The sequence below is a fragment of the Carassius auratus genome, chromosome 9, assembly GCF_003368295.1.
Source record: "Carassius auratus strain Wakin chromosome 9, ASM336829v1, whole genome shotgun sequence".
Lineage (NCBI taxonomy): Eukaryota > Metazoa > Chordata > Actinopteri > Cypriniformes > Cyprinidae > Carassius > Carassius auratus.
The window spans coordinates 15,665,669-15,690,431 of record NC_039251.1 but is presented as its reverse complement, the minus strand read 5'-3'; the positions used below and the strand labels follow the sequence as shown (position 1 = coordinate 15,690,431).

Genomic DNA, 24,763 nt, shown 5'->3' with positions numbered 1-24,763 from the left:
AGCAATTGACTTGTCGTAAGTAAAATTCATAAATTGGAGCATGTATTATAATCACAGTAAATTTAATTTCAGTCTGTTTCTAAGCAGGAGGACAGTTGCTTACATGGCACAATAAATAGTAGTGAGTTAGATCATGTCACATCTGTAGCTCTTACTTGCTTCATTGTGCTAAAAGACGTACCCTAAGCAAATGGTATGCATTAGCTGTCGTTCTGCTGAGTGAAATCAATACTTCACTAAAAGTCATTAGCAGACCAAAGTGCAAAATATATGTTAATGGACCTAGCCATTAACTTCTTTGCATAAATGTATAAATTTCTCATAGTGTTCTTCTCTATTGCATTAGTCAGTTATAGACTACATCATGAAGTTGGCTAGAAATAAAATGGTTGTGTTGACTGCAGGGTTATTTACAGTGCTTTTCTAGAGCAGAATGGGGTAAGGAATGGTGCCACGGAGATCTAACATCAGCCCCAATCTGGAGCGCCTCCGTTTTCAGTTCTTCCTGGATGAAATTCATCAAGACAGAATGCAATTATGAATTGAGTCTTAGTGTGAGAATGAAAAGATAAGGAAAATGCTTAAAGTATAAATGCACTGTGTTGTGCAAACAGTACAAAGCTCATAAATGGGTTTGGATGAATAATTGAGGCTTTGGATGTTATGACATAAGTGCAAGATATAGTATCGCACATGCTGTCTACCCATCCATACAAAGTTATTAAATAATCATAGATGGGAGGCCTACAGCATGACCATATGAGCCGACACACATTAGCTAACCATCTAATGCCCTGATGAAAGGGCAGTGCAGCCCCTGGGACAGCAAAAGGCCTTTAACTGAATAAAGGCTGATCGATAGAGAATAGAGTTTCATATTCAGTGCAAGAAAGCAATTGCCAGCCCATTATCTGAAACAGCCTTTATAGTTTTCACATATGCACATAATAATATATATAACATAAGGTATATAAATAATTAAACATAGGTATATTTAATATTTATATATATATATATATTGTAACTCAAAATGAGTTATAACTCAGCAAGGATGCATTAAATTTATCAAAAGTGGCAGTAAAGACTTTTATGTTTTATATATATATATATATTTACACACACACACACACACACACACACACACACACACACACACACACACATATATATATATATATATATATAAAAAATAGGGATGTGTGTCCATAGATAGATAGATAGATAGATAGATAGATGATTAGAGCTTACAGCTCATGAAAGTTACTAATCCAGTATCTCAAAATATTAGAATATTTCCTAAGATCAATAAAAAAAGGATTTGAAAAACAGAAAAGTTCAAGTTCTTTAAAGTTTGTTTATTTCTGCACTTAATACTAGGCCGGGGCTTCTTTAGCACAAACTCCAGCAGCAGTGGGGTGTGGCATGAAGCGATCAGCCTGGGGCACTGCTGAGGCACTACTGAGTCTTCAGCTCGTCTGTATTGTAAGATCGACTGTTTCTCATCTTTCTACCCATAGATTCAATATGGGGTTCATGTCAGGTATGTTGGCTTGCCAATCAAGCACAGTAATATCATGGTCAACAAACCACTTGGAAGTGGTTTTGGGACTGTGGGCAGGTGCTAAAGTCCTGCTGGAAAAGGAAATCAGCATCTGCGTAAAGCTTGTCAGCCGATGGGAGCATAAAGTACACCAAAATCTCCTGGGCCTGTATTCATAAAGATTATAAGGCTACGTTCAGACTGCAGGGCTTAACGCTCAATTCCAATTTTTTTTTAAAATTTTGTTTTTTTTTGCGAGGCCGTTCACATTTTAAATTTAATGCGACCTTTTGTGGTCTCTTGTGTGAACGTGAAACGACCTAGAGGTGACCCGCATGCGCAGAAGAGTACACAACGGTGAACGACATCACTCGTTGTTTGCGGAAGTAGCTAACGTTAAACATGGATGTCAACAACAGTGTAGTCAACAGTGGAGCTCTTTTTTCCAATTTTAAAGTTATTTTCCCAACGGAGCCAGCACAATTACAATCTTCTCGTTTTAAGAAGAAAATTAAAAAGAAGGAGGAGAGCAAGGTTTTTGGCCATGGCGTTTTGTGGAGCAGTGTTAGCAACATCGGTACAGAGAAAGGTGTGGGTGCGGAGTCGCAGCCAGGAGTGGTGGGATACTGATGTGAGTGGCTCTTCTCATTCCCGCCTATTTCAACGCAGAATAATGATGTTTGTAGCGTATCAATGACGTACAGGTCGGATATATTTGGCCTGGCTGTTCAGATAGAGGTCGCATTTAAAAAGATTGGATACGTATCGGATTCAGGACCACATACCCAAGTGGCCTGGGTCACATTTGAAAAGATCGGATCTGTGTCGTTCAGACTGTCATGAAAAGATCAGATACAGGTCGCATAGGGGCAAAAAAATCGGAATTGGGTCGTTTCAGCCTGCAGTGTGAACGTAGCCTAAGAATCCTCTCAGAAAACTATTAATTTAGCTTAAAAACTTTTATGTAGGAGTCTTAGCTTAAGAGCGATTCGGGACCGATCTGAGAGCAACTCTGAGTAAGGAAAAGACAAAAAAAGGGTGATTTTAAGTATAGGGTCTATTCTAATTCTCACTTTGAAATTACATCCGTAATTTTTCCTATTTGACCATTCTCTCTCTCTCTCTCTCTCTCTCTCTCTCTCTCTCTCTCTCTCACACACACACATACACACACACATTATATGTGTGTATATAAATCCTTTTTTTATTTACCATGCTTTTAATTTCCTATAAGGTATTTGATTGGTTTAGAATGATAAAAATTGTTCCACTCTTTCCAATTACAGTGATTGCTGTCCTATTAAAGTGGCGGTTTGAATCTTGGTTTTAATGTATCAAACATGGAATCAAAACCAAGAAGGGCGAGAAAGCCAAACTGGATAGAGGAACAGTGTTTACTGATAGCCCAGTTAGTGGATGAACACAAGGCCATTCTTAAAGGAAAATTCGGGCTGGGTGTCACAGCAAGGGACAAGAAGCAGACATGGGAGCGTATAGCACAAACTATTAACGGTTCATTCCCCCTGCTTGTGTGCACCTATAAGCCTGCTATATTCATAAATGCAGTTTTTTGAGCCTGCAAGGTGGGAATGTCCAGTGGAAACGAAATGAACTGCGACACAATAAGATGTTCTGAAAGTGCTGGAATTGTTTGTGTGATCACTCTGCTCACAGAAGGTTGTGACAGACTCAAATCATCACTATTGCATTGTTGCATTTTCCCAGTTGCCAAATATCGTAATGTAGTGATTACTTTAATTTATATATTAAATTATCAATTATTATATAATCTATACCGTCTTATTAACTCACTGTCATCCATTGTCTGCAACACATTTCTTCTGCCTCTTCGTCTCTCTCTGCCATTTTCTCTTAAAAGTCGTCGTCTGTGCTCCTAACAAGTTTGACCTTAAGACCTCTTTTAAGGGTTAAGATGCTTTCTGAATTACTTCTTTCTTTACTAGGATTTTTTCTTTAATTTTAAGGGTAAACGCCCACATTTCTAAGAACTTTCTTAGAATTTTGTCACTAGAAGCTACTTTTTGCATTAAGATTCTTTATGAATACGGACCCAGATCTTGATTTCCAAATAAAATGCAAAATTTACTTTTATCTGAAAAGACGACTTTGGACCATTGAGCAACAGTCCAGTTCTATTTCTGCTTTGCCCAGGTAACATGGTTTTGACGTTTTTTTTTCTGTTTCAGAAGAAGCTTGGTAGACCTTTTCCGGAGGACGTCTAAGTGTGGTGACTCTTGATGCACTGACTCCAGCTTTAGTCCACTACGTGTGGAGCTCTCCCGAGTGTTTGAATCAAGCTTTGCTTGACAGTATTCTCAAGCTTGTGGTCATCCCTGTTGCTTGTGCACCTTTTCAAACCCAATTTCCTCCTTGCAGTCACCTTTGAATTTAATATGCTTTGATACAGGACTCTGTGAACAGCCACCCCTTTCAGTAATGACCTTCTGTGACTTACCCTCTTTGTGGAGGGTGTCAATGATTGCCTTCTGGACCATTGTCAAGTCAGAAGTCTTCCCCATTATTGTGGTTTCAAAGAACAGGAGATAATCTGGAATTTACACTGTAGGGATGGTCATTTAAATAAACTCAAATATACATATTCCAATATTTTGAGATACTTTTAATATTTTTTTTTTGCTTTCATAAGCTGTAAGATCTAATCAAAAATAAAAACGTTGTTTTACTTTGCATGTAATGAATCTAGAATATATGAAAGTTTCCTTTTTTGAAGTGTTATATTTCTATGTTTGTTATGTTGAAGTGTTATATTTCTTTCTATTTAATCAAAGAATAAAAAAAAAAAGTTCCACAAAAATTATAAGCAGCTCAAGTGTTTTGAACACTAATAATAATAAGAAATGTTTCTGGAGTATGAAATCAGCATATAAGGAGGATTTCTGAAGGATCTGAAAACTACGGTAATGAAGCTGAAAATTCTGTTTGCCATCACCGGAATAAATGAGATTGTAAAATAGAATTTTAATTGTAATAATATTTCACAATATTACGGTTTCTGTATATTTTAGCCGTCTTGGCAAACAAACATCAATAAAGCTAACTGACCCCAACCTTTTGAACAGTACTGTATGTTTGTGTGTGTGTGTGTGTGTGTGTGTATATATATATATATATATATATATATATATATATATATATATATATATATATATATATATATATATATATCAAACATGAGGCTATTCTGTCAATTGAATTACTTACATATGGAAGAAGAAAAAGCAGAACACAAGAGTGCAAGTGAAGCAGAATGGACAGTTTATTGTACCCAGTACAGATTATAAACTCAGCAGTGTAAGGTACACATTGTGAGGGGACAAGGTTAAGCCTGTACAAGTGCAGACAACCCTTCTGTGGTGGATATTGAGACAAGCCCCTCGTTCCATGAGAAAACCGTTATTTTAAAAGCTGCACCTCTCATTTAAAGGCCCTGCTCTCGAACCCACCAGGAAAGGGTGTCCGGTAACCACTGGTGTGCAGTCACTGCAACACAGGGATCCACGTAAAACATACATAGAGTATCTGTAACAGGCAGAACTATACAGCTTATACAATAAAATCAAATAAATGCAGACTTTGCAAAAATATATAAGTTCATCTTTTCAAAAAAAAAAAAAAAAAAAAAAAGGGAAAAGAGAGAATACAAATGCAGAGAACTCCACAACTCCAACTTTCTTCTTTGTCCAGCATAAAGCGATATGTTAGCGGACAGCTGATCAATGAATATGTCATGCAAAAGGAAGCAGTGGTCTTTCAACAACGAGTAGCTGACCGGGAAAATGCATTTTTCTTGTACCTTATTGCATGCAAGGCCCTGATACTCCTGCTTTCCTGGTGCATTAAAATATAGAATGATGCCAAAAATAATAATAATGCAAGTTTAGACGTTGTTTGACCTTCACTTACACTAAAGCATGGAGAAAGTCTGACTAGTGCATCCCTTTTGAATGTTGTCAAGTGAGAATATTATATGTAATCTGTAATTCAAAATTTGGCTTTTTGGGAAGTGAAAAAAAAAGGAGACAAAAGTGTACAGAAATACATTTAAAATGAGTTAACAGTCCTGTGAAGTCGACTAAATATACTAAGAGTGCTTCTGGTTAAACTTCACATCAACAACCCCTGGGCTAACCAGCATGAAAACAAAAAGTTAATATAAAACCAACACATGACAAAGGACTCCGAACAAAACCAAATAATACAAAAAGAAACATGTTCTGTATTCCTCAGCATAAATTAAGCTGTCCACGTTTAGTTCAACAAAAAGTGTTGTATAAAAGCCAGCTTTCTAAAGAGTCTTAGCAAGTCTGAAGAAACAAATGGGGTCATTTTTTCTCCTTGTAAAATAAAGCCCTTTTGACTTCTTGTCTACATGGTTTGGAGGTAAAACAAAATTAATTCGGACCAAAAATGCAACTATTAAATAGTGCTGCGTTTAAGGTTTATTTTTCTGTGAGGACGTCTCTTAATTCGTTACCAATTTTTCTTTTTTTAAAAAGCAGATTGTCAGAAACAGAATTGCTACAATTCTGGCGCAGTGAGATCTGTCAGTCTTTCGGCACCGGTCGGCTCCAGCTCAACCTCTTCTTCTCTGTAGCAGAGACCGTTTGCCACGAGGAAGGATTAAGCATGGGAAGCCAGCTTTCCTCACCTCCTTGACACCTTTCTCTCGCCTGAGAAAAGGTGGCTCACAGATTTCTCCTCGTTCTTGTTAATGATTGGGAGGGTTAATCTGGAAGTGGGCAACAGTTCAAAAGTAGTCGAGGCAATAGGGACAGATGTGTTTCAGTCAGATCAACCGTTCAGGCTCAGTACACATAACCATCAGGGAAAGGCATCCCAGCAACACACTGCTCTCCACCGTCCACCAAGTATGAAGCCCCATCGTCATAGTGCGCCAGCGGAAGTGTGTCGTCGTCCACTCCGGGCAGGCTGTCAGGGTCTGCTTTAAGGTTGGGCCTCTGGTTGTCTGGGAAGGCCATTGAGAAGAGGGCCTCGGGATCACACACAAATTTGTACACGTACCTCTCACCAGCGACCTGAAAAGAGAAAAGAGGCGTTATTAGATTATCCCCCCCAAAAAATTACAGCAACTATTGTGATTATGAGCGGAGCATAGAGTGTAAGAAAGGTGAACCTGCCTTTACCTTCTGCATGATTCCCTTCTCATAATAGTAGCGCAGTGAGCGGCTGAGTTTGTCGTAGTTCATCGCCGGTCTGTTCTTCTGGATGCCCCAGCGCCGGGCCACCTGAAAACAAAGATGACCATTGTCATTTCATTAGCCGGTTCAATTTAGTTGGCAACAAAACCTGGAACACTGCAAAAACTCTCAAATCTAATGGTGTTCAAGAGAAGTACACAGTCACTTTTAGAGACATTGGTTGTAGCCACCATGAAAGCCACTGTGGTCTTTTAAAAAAAAATTTTTTTTATTACATTTACTTGCAATGTAGAGCACAAAAACGGTCTGATAAAATGTTAAGAATTGGCAGGTGCCTTTTGTCAGAGTGACAGTGTTTAGACAATAACATTGTATTAATAAAAAGTATTCAGACGTGACTTGTTTATCAAAAAAGTCATGTGACTACCTCAGCATCTAGGAACTTCTGTAAATGTGTTTTCAATAATGAAATGTGTAAATGTCTTCTTAAATAGGTAATTCACCACCATGTAAGAAGGGATTTTATTAAAAATTGGTTGTCTATGCAGTTGACCTGCAAAAATGTTTTTGAAATCAGTACTACATGACAAGAGAACAGACAAAAAAAGGCTGAGGAGTTTTCTTTGGAATGGAAAGGTAGGGAAAGTAGGACATTTTTTATACATATACTACCAACCATTACCTTTAATGAATAAAATCCACCCCTCAAGCATTTTTTAATGTGCATTTTTAAAAAAACTTATTTTCCCTTTTTTTTTATAGTTATAGGACAGTGTAGACAGAAAGTGAAGTGGGAGAGAGGGACGGGGGCAGGATCGGGAAAGTTCCTCAAGCCAGGATTCAAACACAGGACGCCCGTATCGCAACGCCGCTTCATATTGGCAAACTGCCCACAAGGCTATCGGCAACAACTTAATGTGCATTTTAGAGTTTTATTCACATTTTAATGTACCTATTAACATATTTTCTGTTATCCCAAAATTAACACTAAAATATATGAAGCCCAACTACTGAAAGCAAGAACATACCGGGCTACTGTAAATGGTGTGTGCACCTGAGAGAAAGCCGAAAAACTGAATGTTGTCGCATACCTCCTCTGGCTCAATAAGTTTGAACTCCATTCCACGTCCTGTCCAGGCGATGAAATGACCGTTGGCAGGGTCATCCAGGAGCGTGACCAGAAACTGCCAAAGCTGGAGGGAGCCCCGTCGTTGGTAAGGCGGGCCATCACGATAAACTGAGGGCTCTTGCTTTACCTTCCCTGTCAGGAACAAGAATTACGACGAGAGTTAACGTTTGCCTAGAGTAGCGTGAACAAGCAGGAGAGAAATTCCAACACAGATGTGGCTAATGTGGACACAGCCTGCATTCAGCACCACAGTACTAGTTCTCTCTCGGAGCACTTGACACCTACTAAATTTGACCAGTTGACCATTAACTTGTCTTTGATTTGAAACCATACGTGACTTGTGAACTCTTACCTTCAAGTCTCTCGGGAACCACACAGGTGTCGTCGAAATACAGCTGCTGATCTCTGTCAAATGAGAAGTCTACAGGAAAAGGGAAGAAACAAAACTGTGTGTTAGATTAAGACAGTATACGATGATTTTAGCATGTAGTATATGCTTTAATGGTTATTCCACTTACTCTCATGATTTTGGTAGAAGCTTGCTGCTCTCCCAAATGAAGACTGACACTTAGGCACTTCTGCAAAACAACATACAATTAGATTATTATTAAAAAAGAGATAAAGAACCATGAGTCAGCAGTTCATTTAAAATAAATAAAATAAATACTATGATTAAAGATAAAGTGAAATGAACCTTTAGAAAAATGTTTACGGTTTTCAAGGTTAAATACAAGTATACAAAACATGTTTTGTTACTTGAAACAAATGTTAACGGAAAAAACGGAACGGAATTTTTTTTTTAAAAATTCAAATTCCAATGAAACATTTTTCATTTACAAAATAAATACTGAAAACAGGAAGAGAAAACTATAAGAGTACTCAGCGATTATAAAATAGCACTGTCTGTTCCTTAATTCTAATGAAGAGATAGACATTTGACACATAAAAGGAGGTTTTCTGGGAGCTCTAAAAAGGCAAGATGATGAGGTCGTCATTCTGGCCTATTTGAAACACTGATGGAACATCTGGGCCATGAATGTCCAGCCTCACACATCTGGTAGCGCTTGCTAAGCTCATATCAACACACCAAAGAAACATGCGGCATTAGCAGTGAGCACTGAGTCACCAAATAGGATTAGCCAGCGTGTCGAGATACTGGACCATGACAATCAAGTTTTATCTGTCCTTGTGTGTCCTGGTGATTCAGCAGGCCACTCCACCCCTTTCTCGTCTTACTTTGAGTATGCGATCCTCATTGATTGCATCAGATGCATCATCTGTCAAGCTGCGGTACAGATGAAAAGACTTAGCCGCCCCCGTGCAAATATAATATGTGACGTACACATTTATAAGAAGGATGGTAAGAGGATTTGGAATTACATCACTAACCTGCAAACATAAACCTAGAGGGATAGTATAAAACTTGGAAGAGTGCATAAGGCTGAATGTATGGATCACAAACAGGAAGCATAGGGTTACACTATGCTTAGATATGACAAGAACAAAAAAAAAAAAACTGATGCGGATTATGACCCAACTACCCAGAGATATGAGCTCTTAATGCAACCTTTTGAAACTTCTTTCAATGTCTAGGACTTCATATTTTAGCATGTTAAATTGACAGCCCTGTTTATTAATAACGCTTCACTTAAGGAATGTCTAGGTATGAGTAGCACAGCGTTCTCAGAATGTCTCCTCTTTGCACACAAAGGTTCAAGGTTTGCATGTGTGCATGCTTTTGTTCGTATACACCTCACTAAACAACGCTAAAAGTCACAGGCCGGTGCAAGCACACAAAACACATTCCATGCCTTCACCCAGACAGCTCTCATGAAGCCCAGGCAGATCGTGAACACTAACATATTTCTAAGAAATGGGACAGTCCTCACCAGAATCAAAGCAGAAATCTCGAGGCTCTTGCTTGATGGCCATCGGGTGGAAGGCAGCCTGGGATGGGCCCATGTTGGGAACGCCTTGCTCAGAGTAGCGGGGGTCTAGGAGCTCCTGTTTGAAGCTCTGAGGTGGCACAGGAACCAGGGGCTCAGACATTTGGCGATGGTAAGGTGGCCTTCCATCTCTTGGTGAAGTGCTGGGGACCTGTGGCATGAAGTTGGGTCTTCCTTGGGAGTCAGAAGGTGGGAATGGAAGGCAAGGCTCTGAAAGCTGTCGCTGAAACCTGCAAGACAATATCAACATTTAAAAATCAGAAACCACTTCAGACACAGTGCACTTTCAGTTAAATCCAAGCAGCTGCTTAGGATTCAAGGAAGTCATAATCAAACAGCATGTTAACATACAGATGTTTTGGTCATGTGACACAGGATAAATAAAGGAGCAGCTTAGCACTAGCACTTTAGAGTCTTCTGCTAGAGGCTGCAAATGATGTGCCACACATTCTCCAGCAAGCTCGCAGGAATTCAGCTACAGGTGGCAGGGCAGGATGCCAGCCCATCTATTCTCACGGGGGTCATGTTATTAGAGCCCCCCAGCACAGCACTAATGTACACCACAGTTTTTGACCTTATAAAATGAGCATTGCATTAGGTTCAACTGCCATAATATATTATAATCACTACCAAATGTTATTTTTTTTAAGTGCATTCTTGCGGAATGAATTAATCAAAAATTACAGTTAAGACATTTATAATGTTATAAAAGTTTTCTATTTAAAAAATGCTGTTCTTTTGAATTTTTCAAATTAAAGAATTCAAAAAAAAAAAACAAAAAAAAAAAAAAAACAACACATGATGGTTTCCACATAACATTAAAAACTGATAATAATAAGAAATGAGCACCAAATCAGCATGTTAGAATGTTTCTGAAGGATTATGTGACATGTGAAGACTGGAGTAATGACTGCTGAAAATGCAGCTTTTCTTTTACAGTAAAATTTATTAAAACCGAAAACAGCAATTATAAATGTTTTTTTTTTTTTTTTATACATGCACCACTCAAACCTAGACTCACCTAGGTTCATTACTGAAGTGAGTGTCACGGTTTAGGGGTGGACAGGGTACTGCAAAAGGTGGGCTCTGGCTGTGGTGAGGGAGGGCCTGCTGGCTGGGGGTGGTCTTTGTCATTGAAGGCTGCCCATGAAGGAGACGCTGTCCTAACGTTGAGTTGGATACGGGAGGAGGAGTGTGTTCATGCAGGGGACGTGGCCCCAGATTGTTGGTGGGGACACATGGGGAGACGGGCGTTGAGGGAGGAGTCAATGGCTTGAACCCAGCTGTGGGCTTCCTTTCGTAGGCACTGTATTGAGGAAGACAAAGACAATTAGTCATCACGTTAACAAAAGATATCAATGACATTGAGATGGATATCTAAGAAAGTACCTGTAGCTGTAAAGGCACTTCTCTCCATACGGCATGGGACTTCTATCCTGGCTACAGGGGGACAGCTCTTTGGAGGGACTCAGTTCACGTTTGATCTTCACCGGTGGTGGGCCATGAAACATCACTGAGAGAGAAAAGAGCAGAAGGAGATGTTTCTAATAAAGCAGAGCGTCCAATCGAACACATCAACAGAAGTGCAGTGAAATGCATCAGAAGGAGATTCTTCTCCACCAATAAACCGCCATATTTCACGGGTAATGGCAATCGACTGCGAGACATAAAAGCTCTTCGTTCTGCCCATCAGTATCATGGTGCAGAACAACACATGCAATCAAAGCGCTCCCCTCAGATTTCCATCATAGCAGAGTCAATACTCATGAATCAGTGTGGTCGTAATTCAATGATTGTGAATGATTTTCCTCCCCGCACTGTAACCATTAGCCCCTGGATCTCTGCATCAAGCTCTCATTTCCGGCGCCACATAATGGCCAACGCAACTGGATCCACACGAGTCGAGCCAGATAAATCACCCAGACTGTACTTAAAAGACTAAAGGTAGGCACGTGGAAGCTCAAAGCATTTGTTAAAGTGTTAGTTCACTGAGAATGACCACATCTGATGTGCTCTATGTGATTAGCGATAATTCTATTTGAACAAAATCCTGTTAAAAATAAAAGTCTGCTCATTTATATGGATTACATCTCTGAATTAACTTTTTGCAATCACATTTTTTGTCTACATATCCAATTAAATGGAAAGAAATCGCTCAGTTTTCATGAAAATTGTCATGTGTGAGAAGATTTCCTGCTCTGTGGCCATTGAGGTTGTTGCTAAAGAAGAGGCCACTGACCACTGATATGGTACTGAGAAAGTGTAGGAGGGCATGGGGTGCCACGTGATGTCCAGACACCGAAAAGCCTGTAAGAAAGTTTGCACTGGAAGGCCACATGAAGAAACCTTTGGCTCAAATTCAAAAAGTGATTTGTCTGATTTTATATACAGCATGTCAGAAACCTTCATAACATTCTTATGCTTTTCAGTAACGCCACACTAACATGCAAAACTGCACGCATGCCCTTGTAAACTCCAGTCTTCTAGCCTCAACATCAGACGAAAACAAAAACAAACTTCAGAGACAAAAGGGGTGTGTGGGGCGGGGGGAATAACATAAAATGCTCTGCCGAGCGTTCCTCAAGTATTTCCTTTGGCTTTGATCCCAGTGGCGTTTGGACTGTGAACCCTCAATGAAAAGAGCCTCAGTAGCCGTGGATTTGGTGGGTTTAGGTAGGCCGTGAGGTGAAGCCTTTTCCTCTCCCCTTCCCGCTGGAATCTAGTCCATTCCCGAGGCTGAACCGAGTGCATGAAAGTGTGAAATCTGATTATGAGCTTGGATCATGTGATGCTGATACCAATCGGCTGATTTCCCTGAAAAAATAGGTAGGTTGTGGGGGCTCTCGCTGAGAGGATTCAGGCATGAATGAAAAGCGGAAAGACCATTTAAGCCCTAATAAATCAAAGCACTATTGGGTTGTGTGTTTGGGATTTTTTAAACCACTGACCATGTTAAAGAGCAAATCAATTACTTTAAAAGTTTGTGCATGCTAAAATATCTAATATGCACTATAATAAAAGCTTCATTTAGGAGTATAACTGCTGGCATCTTCAACAACTCAAATCAACAAGATTGCCTGGCAACTCGACACCATCCTTAATCGAAGATCTCCTTTGTTTCCCATGAAACTTTGGCTTCAAATTTTAGCAAGAGATGAATAATAAACCGCTCCAAGAGTTCAGCCTCTGCTGTTTTCCCTAGCCCTCTCTGGACTGCATCCAAAGTACACTGCCAAGGAGAATAAATAATACATCTCAAGGTACTCACAGCTCTCTGACTGGAAATCTGGAACAAACTGTTCGTCATCGGGCACCTGAGCTGTGGAGAGAGAGATTGGGGAGCATGAAAGAGTTGCAAACAATGCTCCCTGCTGATAAACAATCCGCGGATCAATGTCAATTTGTCAGACAACGTTTATTTTAGTACTTTTTGTTCATCGAAAAATGAACAGCCATCTCAGTGCCAAGTTTTTGGACACTGCTGCAAAGCTAGTGCAATGGACCAAATTAAATGGCCAGAGCGTCATGAAAAATAAACAGCAGCTGGGACAAAGTGCATCACTTAGAAATCATAAATTCCACATGCATATATTATAAGAAATATTCATGAGTCTAAAATATAAATGTCAGGGCTCTGCATGACAGAGCAAAAATGACATGCATGAAAAGAAAATGTTACACACCTTCTGCGATCCAGATCTCTTGTAGCTGGCTGAGGTCCTGGAAAAGTTCTACAGAGGACGGGCAAAGACAAGACAGTCTAAGAGCATGAAAACCCACCATGCACCAAGTATTTGATATATGAAAGGCAGCCTTCAACAATCACAGCATCCATCAAACTACTGCTCTCTCGCTGTTAATGCATCTCAATAATCAGATCCATCTTCTAAACATGCATTAGTCATGTTCATTAGGTTGAAATTACCCTCTGTGTCCTGAGCGAGTTCAGTCTCCACTAACTTTCTTTTTCTGTCGTGAACTGCTCGGCTGTACGGTTCCTCCACTTGTAATGACTTTTGCTGTGGAAAAAAAAAACACTTATGGTCAGTGTTACCTAATTTAATGCTGAAAAACAAAACAGCATTAGCTTTTTGCATCTACAGAAAAGCAGAAACTGACTTACATTAGGTGGGACCATAAATGGTACTTGCTGGTCATAAAATCCGTCCATGTCACCTGGGTCTTCAAGAAGGCTCCCAGAAAAGGGTCTTCGCTTAAAAGCGATTGTTCTATTGATCTCTCTGGGTCTTCTGTTTTCTCTAATGAAAAATAAATAAATAAACAAACAAACAGATGAATCATGCAGTAGATCTACTGGACAGTCAAGTGTGTCCCATATCAAAACACCAAGCCCTGCATACAGGCAGACAGAACCCTCAGATCCATCCGATCCTGTGTATTCATCCTCCCCCTTCTCTTTTACTCATCACAACATCCCTCCCGACAGCATATGTATAAAGACACACAGATAGAGAGAGAGAGAGAGAGAGAGAGAGAGAGAGAGAGAGAGAGAGAGAGAGAGAGAGAGAGACCACAGTATAGATGAACATAAACCTTACATAAGCAAAGCCAACCATCTGTGCTAACATATTAAGATAAACTGAGGAAAATGGAAAGCTTACACTACATTGATATTCCACTTATATAACCAGTCCATGAATAAACATTGAAAAATTAACCCAACCCAATGAATTGCTGGCCAAGCATCTATTCCGAGGAACACTGGATACTAACTTACTGGATCAACTGCACACTTGGAAGGGGCGACTGTGAGGACCATGCCAACTTTTCTTGTGATGCTTCTCAACAAAACAACAGCTCTTTACTTGATACTATAAATTATTTTTTTATGTTTATAGTGCAATTATTCTATATGATCATTTTTTGAAGGGATTTTATTTATGCATTTTTATTATTCTGACCCCTCTTGTGACCCGAACTGGATGCTGTTCCAATAAAACAATTCCTTACTTAACTGTAAAATGAAATAAAAATTATAAAATATTATTTTTACTCTTTATGAGCTGTTTGTGTGTGTGCGCGCGCACCATATAAAAGTGTAACAATTTTATTTGTATGCGTTATTTAACTGACATGTACACATACCATAAAATTGCATGGTAATAGATGAAAATCTATGGAAGTCTGGTTAACATGTAAAATAAATAACGTTACTAACGGAATTAAAAACGCAAACATCTATCCGAGAGATGCCTGAGAGCTAATAAACGAAGGGAAAACTTCATCGGCTGAGCGTTCAAGTACAGTCATGGAGCGAACAAGCTCGCACTTTCTTCAGTCTTACAATACTTAAAACCACAGATTTATTACTGCAAAAATACAGGGGAAAAATAATTCAATTTAATACAAACACAAAATAATATCACCAGTAACTATAAGTAAGATATCATACATCGGCAACTAACTATTTGAAATCTCTATCATATTTTTATTTTTCATTTAGAATAAAGAGACTTTTCCAAATACATCACCAATTTTGTGTATTATTGTGCGGAAACAAAGCCGAATAAACCTAACCTTAAATGAAGTGCATAAGTATAAGATTGGGCAGGGGTGAGGACCTCCTCCCACTCTGAGCCCCCTGACGGCCTCTTGTTTTTCTCAATGAAGTGAAACTCGATCCGTGAGGGGGGACAAGAGAGACCTCCATTCACTGTTCAGGCTGCACCGACTTCACCTATAAATGTCACTAATGCTGAGCGCACAAGCTTCTGTAAAGAGTGCAACCGCGGAAAATATGACAGGAAAAACTTCATCCATTAAAATGGTTGCCAAACAGTATAAGCCCTCTCTTGGAGAAAATGGCGTTCGCTTTCCCCCCGAGGCGAGATTGCTGTATTTTCAGTTGAAAGCCCACGATAAACTTACGCGTTGCGCAAAACAACCGCTTTCAAACTGATATTTCAGTGAACGCCGTTTAAATATTTGAGGAATGAGGGTTAAACTCACCGTGTAGATGACGCGCCTCTCGCAGTGGACTGAAAAAACACGTTTCAGATTTTAATCCCAAAAGGATGCAGTGCACTCGTGCTGATCAATAGATGCGCTCTCTCCGACACTCAAAACTTGAATGAGGTTTTGTAAATGGACTGCTCGGTTTTCCCTTGGGCTCGAGAGGAATTTGAATTTGGAAGCCCATTGGCTCCGAGCGCACGTCATTCACATCTCTAAACCAATCATTTGCGAGCATGACTCGGAATATGTATGAGGCAGTCAACGACCAATCGAAGCCCCGTTTGGCTTATTTTTATGAATGGCTGAGTTTCATTCACATTCAAGATTTTCCTCCGCACGTTTCCAGAGGCTCTTAAAGGGCCAGAGAGCCAGAAGTAGAGTCGGCAGCAAAACACATCAGAAGTTGGGGGACAGTTCACTAAAAATCTATTTAATTCGCACATATTTAGACTTGGCTTAAACAAAGCTGAGTTGCGCACAACGAACAAGGCAAACAAAGATACCAATTAATGGTTATTTCATGTCTCAACAAACTTTCAAAACAGCTCAAACTGTGAGAATAATAAATACCGAATATTCAACCAAGAAGGGAAGACTAGTTTTCATTGGATTCACGAATTTCCTACAGGATTTTAGAATAGTAGCCAATTTTGTTCTACAAAATAAACTCTAAGAAAATTAAGTAAAAATCTAAGCAAGTCAATAATTAAATAATAATAATAATAATATAACATACTGATGATAAGTTTATTATCATTGCTGTTCAAATTCATTATTATTACAGTTTTTATTATTATTTTAATTTAAATTGCTGAATAAAACATACACATGTTAAACATTCCCTAACATAAACTTTACTCAAAGTAAAATATACTTAACATAACTAATAATTGATACACTATTATTATTTTTATCTGCTACACAATGAACTGCACAATCTTGTGATGTGCAAGGGATTTACAATGTATTCTTGTGGTCAAGGCCAGATGTCCTACAATCTATATTTAACAAAGCTGTTTCTGTGAAAAAGAGAGGGAGAGAAATTCTGGATAATCTTCAAAATCCTTCTGGCTTTCGAGCAGAGCCCCCTTTCAGAGGAGCACAATGATAGCATGAACAAGATGTGCAGCATGCCGTTACTGGTGTCATTGTTTCTCCTGCTTGATGCTGCTAAAGCTGGGCTTCTCAGCTCGGCCGAGCTGTCAGGGTTTCCTTTTTATAGCACCTTACACTAATGTGGTGGGAGGTGGGAAGCGGGTGGCCAAGAGCACATTCTATTTCCATTATTCTGCTTCCTAAATCCAGAGTGGTGTTGACACAGGCATTAGCAGCACCCGTCTCTTTGATATCTTTCATTTTTTGGGACAAATATTGAAATGATCCGCTATCACTCACTCTGATAATGAGAAGGGCTTATTTGTGCCCATTATTGGGTCAGTGTGCCCGCCCTTCTTTGGAAATGTGGACTAATCCGTGGAAGGAGATGTACCACACATGACAATAGAGTTTTATGAGGGGTGAAGGACAGAGCAGCAAATCAGATTCCTATGTGACACACAGAAAAATATAAACTTTTGAACCTTGCTATGGTAAGTAGCCTATGTACTGTGAATGAATACACCCAAAAAACAGTGTAAAATCAGCTTTGTACAGACAGTAAATGAAGTGGAATGAAAGTGAACGCAACCTCGGGCCACTGGTGCTCTCCCAAAGAGAGACATGATGAGACTTGATGACTATTAATAGTTCATGGAGAGATAATTCCTGCTTCATTATCTCTGCACACCCAAGACGCGTAGGCTTCTCCCCAGCTCACAGCTTCTTGTTGTGTCATCTGCATTTTTCTTCTAACAGGGCTGTATTTACAAGCGCAGAGGGCACAGGGCTGCCTGATGAAAACAAACATGGCAACCATCTGATACTGTAAATTATACTGCAAGTATAGTGATAGTACACCTGAATTATCATGTACATATATTTTCCCATTGATAAGATGCCCTGTTAATATTTGTTTGAATGGTGCACTGTGTGATTCACTGCTAGGGAAGAGAGTATTAAAGGAATATTCTGGGTTCATTAAAAGTTGAGTTCAAATGGCTGCATTTGTGGCATTATTTTAATCAACACCACCACAAAAAAAAAAATATAGTAATACATTTTTTTTTATAAATATATATTCCCCTATAAAAATGTGTTCTCCTCGATTTCTTTTAAAAAGGCAAAATCAGTGAAGCACTTACAATGAAAGCAAGTAGTACCATTTTTGAGGATTTATGCAGGAATGTGAAGTTAATTTTACAAAAGCACACATTAATTCTTCTAGACGTTTTAAGGTTTACAAAATGTTTACATACTAAAATCATGTTAAGCTTGCTGTGAAAACTCTTTGGAAAACTTTATTTTTTTAAGAGCTCGTGAACCTGGATACATTATTTTTTATGTATTTCATGAATTCTACAGGATGTAATGTTTGGTTACACCACAATATATGTTTTTTCTTCTTTTAAAAAAAACCCCTCTAACACTAGCTTGCTCTATTCTTTTTCTATTATATCTGCTTTATTTTGATTTATTATATAATTAAAAAACCCTTGCCATGTGTACTACGTCAAGCTAACTGAGAATTGTCATAGCACTTGTGTATCCTTGCTCTTTTGTTGATTTTGATTGCTTCCATTATCCTCATTTATGTCGCTTTGGATAAAAGTTTATGCTAAATCACTTAAAGTAAATGTAAAAACATCTTGTAACTGGGGCAATATCCAAAAGTCAACAATTGAACCAAAAATCAAAACTTAGGGTATGTATTAGTACCCTTTGAGCATACTCCCCCAATTTTAGTCCTACGGTTACAATTTTTTGAGACTTAGAGGAGGACACAAAATCTAGTCATTACTCATTACAGATTCTCACTTCAGTGTGCAGATTCAGCGTAATGTACAGTATAATGGGAAAATAACACACCCATTACTTTGGAAAGATTGAGTTAGAAAATCATGGTAACTCAAGTGCTATGCAGGTGCAATCATGACAGAAGAAGTTGTATGAGAGATGGAAGCAAGTGTTGAAGTGGGCTGACATAAGGACTGAACTGTGTGGATGTTAAGTACTGTGCTAAAAGCTCACAGTATTTCCCCAGAGTGCCTCATATCATCAGCAAAGGAGCACCGAAATCTCTGATTTATTGTGTGAACTAAAATTCAATCACGTTAAGTAGGGGATTGTGTCGGGCGCCTTTGCTGGATGTGAGTAAGTATCCCAGCCGAGCCACCCAATGACCCACACCAGACACAAAGCTTCAGTCTCTCCGTTTATTCAATAAAACTCTTTTGTCCATTAACATGGATGCCAACAGCTTACAAGAACCAGAGTAACAGAGAAGGGGCTTTCAAGGGCACGATTCACCCTTTAACCCCATCCGAGTCTTCAGGACTCCTGTCCTTGAACCTTGTTGCCTACCACACACAGATGGACTGCTACAAACCACACTTACCCTAAGGCAGGAATAAGACAGTGAGTTAAGCGCACATGTAGAACATCACATTCAGGGTTGACATGGGCTCTACTGCATCAGTGGCACTCAATACCGCTCATCTGTCCCAGCTAAGAATAGAGCTGCACTGAGATAAGACGTATTGTCTCTACATATTTAAGTCCAGGATTCTGGTTCACCATACTTAAAAATCTTTCCAGGTTTGGTCTCAAGACGCCAGGGTTGAGCAAAATTCAGAAATGAACTAAATCGTGTTCCTTACCACTCATGAGTTTGAATTTGAATTGGAATGACAGGAAGAGGAATGCATTGAATTGTAATTTAAAGAGAAATCAACTGTGAATGCATCCTGGAAAAATTATGTTCTTTCGTCCATCCATTGCTCTCTGATTATGAGGCCAACAAACCCCCCTCGATCTTCAAGACTTTTTGGCAAAACTTTCAAAAAAGGCTTTGACAAGCTGTTTTATTTTTCCTCTTGTGACACATTAATTATTTGAATAAAAATTCATTTTTAATTCAAAAACCCAATTCAGATTTAGAACTAGAATTTAAAATTCAGTTCTGAAGAGAGCACAACCCTGCAAGAGGCAGCACGGTTTGACAGATACAATCGTGTTATTGTTATGAGAGAAGAGACAGTGATGGGCAGATTGAGCAATCACAGTTCCAGGGAAGCCACAAATAATAGATAAAAGCTGTCCAGTCAACAAATGAAGACATATGTGGTGTCAGAGACATCATGGAGCTCATTTGTGATGTGCAGGACATCGCTCTATCACCACTCTTCTCTGAGAGCGAGTAGGCCGATATGATGACACTAACAAAAACGAGTTATTGCAGCAAGGCAAAACAGATGTTGACCTCTCGCCCCCCCCCCCCTCCATTTTGTTCCTTCATTTGGTTGATTTTTTCTCAGTGACTTGTATTGCAAAAGTCTTTGCTCCAGGCAAAATGCTATTTTGTATTGGTAAGTTAAGGCTATCAGTAATTCACAGAAATGAAACAGGAGGTGACGATTTAGAAATGACATTTCCCCAACGTGACATTCCTCAGTCGACTATCAACTGGCATACACTCATGCCAAACCTCAGTTTACAAAATACAAAACAGAACAGAGAACATCCACAGAGGTACTTGTAAAATGAACATGCTACTAATGGATTGAGGAAAGGGGGTAGATACAAGGGGCTGGATAAGGTTCAAAAATATAATCATGTGAAACTAATAAAGTAGCAACAATCAGCGTGGTCCCTCTTCAAGCAGGCGTCTTTGTCTTCTTTGTTTCAGCAGGCATGCGGTGGTTAAACTTTAGAGAAAATATAAACAATATCTATATATACATGACTGTTTAAAATCATTCTAAACTGTAAAATGAAAAGTAGTTGTAAACATGCACTTGTAACCAAACCGCCGTTCTTTAAAGTCCAGGCTGTCACGCAGGATAAACCATCTGTCCAATGACCACAGGAACAATGGGGCTCTTTTAGCCAAATCCACCATTAACTTCTATGATAAACTGACTCACAGGCTGGAGGTGAACGTCTGTTCTGTGGTCATATGGAGAGATTAGCATTTTTTAGGACACTGGCGTAGCTTCTGCGGTTCAGTGTTCTTTAAAGGGAACGTTAACCTGCTAACCCTGGTATAAGCTCAGTTTCCTTAAATCAATCTGACCCCAGTTCTGTATTGGTGAAATATATATACAGTCCCAACACAGACCTTTGCACCCTACGGCACACTGAGAAAGCATCTGATGATCACTGCATGTTGATCTATATCAGGCACATCTGCCTGATGGCTACAGTCAATCATGTGACCCATTAGCTAATCTCTGATACTATTTTAAGTTATACCTTCAAACACATTCATATATATATATATGCACACAAGGCTCTTGGATTATACGAATACTGATAATTAGTGGGCATCTTTAAGTTCAATACTCTTTACGGGCCTTCTCAGAAGGGCTAATTTTTTTTTAAAAAGCTCACTTTTTGGATCTCTAAGTCACCGTTGTTGACCGCAAGTAACTTCCGTTCTCTACATTCATCTGGGCCGCTTTCACACCCGCTTGACTGTCGACCTGAAATTGCGAGCTCATGTTTTCATGCTGCAATTAGGAATAGTGTTTCACTCCCTGAAATAGGAAGTTAAATTTAGGCTCCATCCATGCAGCAGTAAATCAAACCCCACTGCAGTAGCTTGTTGTGACAGACGAGGACCAGAGGATTCAGTGTTAATACCAGCGCAAGATCAATTTCAGCCCGCCTCTGAATGGAGATGCTGTACGCTTGCAGTGAAGAGGCTTTCTGTTTTCTCAGAAATATGTAGCAAATTATTCTTTTTAAATTTTTACTGTAACAAAATAAAGCAATATTTATTTTGTTGGCATTAGTTAATGCATCATGAGCTAACAATTAAAAATATTTTTACAGGACTTTTTATTTAACAGGATTTATTCTGGTCAATGTTAATGTCTTCACATATTCAGATTTTTCAGGTTGTATTGCATTATTTAACATAATATGAATATACATTAATTAACAATGAACAATAGTTTAAATGCATGTGGTGGTATTGAACTTGAACCAAGCAATTACATTTATGAATTAAAGTTAAGCAAAATTATTAAATGCTGTAAATATACTTTCAGTTTTAGTTGTTGACATCTAATGCATTAACAAATGTTAACAAATGAAAAATTGTCACTACAAAAAAATAAAGTGTTATCATTATGTCCTCAATGTTCCTTTGGTAAAAAAAATAATATATATATATATTTTTAAATAATTAAAATCATTGCTGATAAAACACTTAAAACTGGCCTAAACTGGTTTGACGGTCCTAGCTGGTGTAAGACCTGTTCACACCAAGATGGATGTTTAGAGCGAAGATTCTGTTTTTCAGAAAGATATTCTAATCTCTTTTTGAATAGACTGCATTATCATGAAAACCAGCCAACCAATAAGATTCTCACTTTTTTGATCACATGCCCTGAGTAACATGCCACATGCTGTTACAAAAAAACTACTACTGTCATAGAGTGAATTTGCATTCTTCATTCAGTCATTCTTCCATTTTTTGCATTGGTCTGAACAGACAAAAATCACATGTGAAATCTGGACCGAATTTCTGTGCCGTACATTTGTATTGGTGTGAAAAGTTTATTATGGTTTTCAACTGGGTTACCTGCAAGTCTCCAAGTTGAATAGTTCTCAAACCCCTCTGAATCTAGCAAACAGCATAGGCTGGTGTAGATGTATTTTATCGACAGAATCTACTCCCAAACTTAATGGTACGCTAATTTGATTTGGCTTAAAAAATAAGGTAAAATCATCATATTATTACACAAATTGCCACATTGCTATGATATAAATTCTCATTGGTAAAACTGTTTTAGTACACCTATTCTCTCTTCTAAGGGTTTTCTAAACATATACTGAATTTTTGAGACCTTAGGTCCATTCTCCACACTGAACGCTAGCACTGTTGTTTTAGAGGGCAGTATGGGATTAAATAAACCTCCAGCTAACTATAACACAACTTGCACTGGTCAGTCTTGAGGCCTGAGGGTGAACACCAAAACTGCCTGGAGCCAACACCAGAAGCTGAAATGTTTCATCTCTTTCAGGCCAGTCTAACCTATCCCTATCACCAGACCCCCATACACATCTTCATAATAGATGAGTATGCTGTTTCATCTCTTTAGTGGTGGCGTGTCACAGGGCCTTGGAGAGACACTGGAATGTGTGCTTCGCATGCACTGATGTATAATTCAGTAAGCTCCTTTAGGAGGAAAGTTTGTTCTCTGTTCCTGCTAGGATAAGCCAGGACCCAGTGACGTCCATATGTGCACCACCAACTCTCATATGAAGAACATTATCATGCCACGGTCTCTCTCGCTCTCTTTCTTTTTTTCCACACACTTCTTTTCCTTTTGCTAGGCGAGTCTCTTGCTTTTCTGGTCCTCTCTTCCTCTCTTTGAAATTGGCAGTATCTTCTGATGAGCTGTCTCAAGAGGAGGGAGAGGGCACACAGTGTGATCCCAAGGCAGTGGCCTACTGGTAGGGGGGGATTTGGTTGGAATTGAGTCATAGCTTACAGGTCACAAGCCTGTGATAAGACGTTCTGGATGATAAGACACAGGAAGTGGTCGTGACACTCTGAGAGGGTCTGTTCAACTGGTTCAGCCTGTGAATATCAGGCTGTGATGGGAGATGGGAGTCCATTAGAGATCCATTACAGTGTTGTGTTTGTATTGATTGTATTGAGTGTTGTGTTTTTAAAGGTCTCTTCTCTTTGGGTCCCACCTCCCAAAGATGAAGAATTAGCTGAGGAAGGTGGAGATGCTTGAGTTTATGATTGTAGAAAAGTGGTTGATTTTTGGAGTCCCACATCTAGTCCCGACTTCTGTTAAGCTTCTTGAAGAAGAAGAACGTTTTCTGTGGCGGTCCCAGCAGCATGGGCACCTGGTTCTTATGCGTGATCCGTATCTGCAGGAAAGAAGACAAGATTACACTCTGAAGACAACCAAATTTGAACTGTTGTTTAAATCCTTTTGCTTGCTAATTACCCACTGTTTAAAACAGTTGTCTGGTTCACATTCAGCAAATGAGCTGACAGAAGTCACACATGTTCAGATTAACAGGCACAAATTTGAGAACGTGAGAGCTGACCTTGAAACTGAAATAACATCCCATATTCCCCTCTGCACAGTTGGGCAAATTAGAGAGGACTAAAAGCACAGCGGCACACTTTTTATAGAGCTTGCGCTGATAGAGATGTATATATAGCGGAGGGCATTGTGTTGGCGCTATGTGCAGATGGAAAGCTGCATGTTTATTCCACTTTCTTAATGACACAATCAGTCAAAGGCAGGGTGTGACATGCTTGGATGGGTGAATGTACAAAGCTGCAATAGACTGGAGGAGGCAATTTTCTGAGATGGAGAAAAAGGTCCTGCTCTGAACTGAAACCTATCATTGAGTATTGGGTATATCTGACTTCACATTACATCACATACTCTTGTGACCTTTAAGAGCAGACAGAGACTGTGGTTTCTTTCTAAAATATGTTTTTTATTTATAATCTTTTGCAACTTGGATGTGGTAATGCAGTTGTTCCATTGCAACTTCACAGAACCAATAAATACTTGCATATAAAAAAACATACATCTTGAATGCAGTGTAAAAGCATAAGCCAAAACATAAAAGTACATTTAAATGGAAAAATACAAAAAAAGCTGATTTGAACTCTTATTGCACATGTTAGTGGACTTAATGCCATGAGGCCATTTGACATCGTATTTTGGGTTGTTTGGAAGAATGTTCCACTTGGAAAGCTAATTTGGACTGTGAGGTGAGACTTGTGCAATTGATGATGTATTGTGACCCAATTATATCATGGTCAGGAATCAACTGTAAAAGGTTAAATGAGATCTTTGGCATGGAATAAAAGCAACCGAGAGAGGAAAAA

At 39.1% G+C, this 24,763-nt stretch overlaps 2 protein-coding genes across 7 annotated transcripts in view; both read right to left on the bottom strand.

The window, feature by feature from the left end:
* Window positions 1–4,814: 4,814 nt before the first annotated feature.
* On the bottom strand, window positions 4,815–15,936 carry LOC113108492 (ETS translocation variant 5-like). 2 transcript variants are annotated; one of them, XM_026271659.1, is made up of 13 exons: window positions 15,787–15,936; window positions 13,940–14,075; window positions 13,742–13,835; window positions 13,500–13,547; window positions 13,085–13,135; window positions 11,206–11,329; window positions 10,838–11,122; window positions 9,760–10,046; window positions 8,389–8,448; window positions 8,223–8,291; window positions 7,833–8,002; window positions 6,721–6,828; window positions 4,815–6,618 (listed from the first exon to the last, which is right to left on the bottom strand). In XM_026271659.1, exons 2-13 carry the CDS (start codon window positions 13,985–13,987, stop codon window positions 6,388–6,390), a joined length of 1,575 nt encoding a protein of 524 aa, XP_026127444.1. In that variant the 5' UTR covers window positions 13,988–14,075; window positions 15,787–15,936; the 3' UTR covers window positions 4,815–6,387. The 2 variants fall into 2 exon arrangements, with proteins under 2 accessions (XP_026127444.1, XP_026127445.1); XM_026271660.1 differs by having other exon boundaries at window positions 6,727–6,828.
* Window positions 15,937–19,089: 3,153 nt separating this feature from the next.
* LOC113108490 (diacylglycerol kinase gamma-like) overlaps window positions 19,090–24,763 on the bottom strand; it is a 118,770-nt gene continuing 113,096 nt past the window's right edge. For 4 of the 5 annotated variants that reach the window (XM_026271655.1, XM_026271657.1, XM_026271658.1 and 1 more), the window contains one exon: window positions 23,686–23,781. In XM_026271655.1, the coding sequence (XP_026127440.1) occupies window positions 23,686–23,781 (96 nt within the window). Of the gene's footprint in view, window positions 23,782–24,763 lie in introns of all 5 variants that reach the window. The other variant, XM_026271656.1, reaches the window with a different exon arrangement.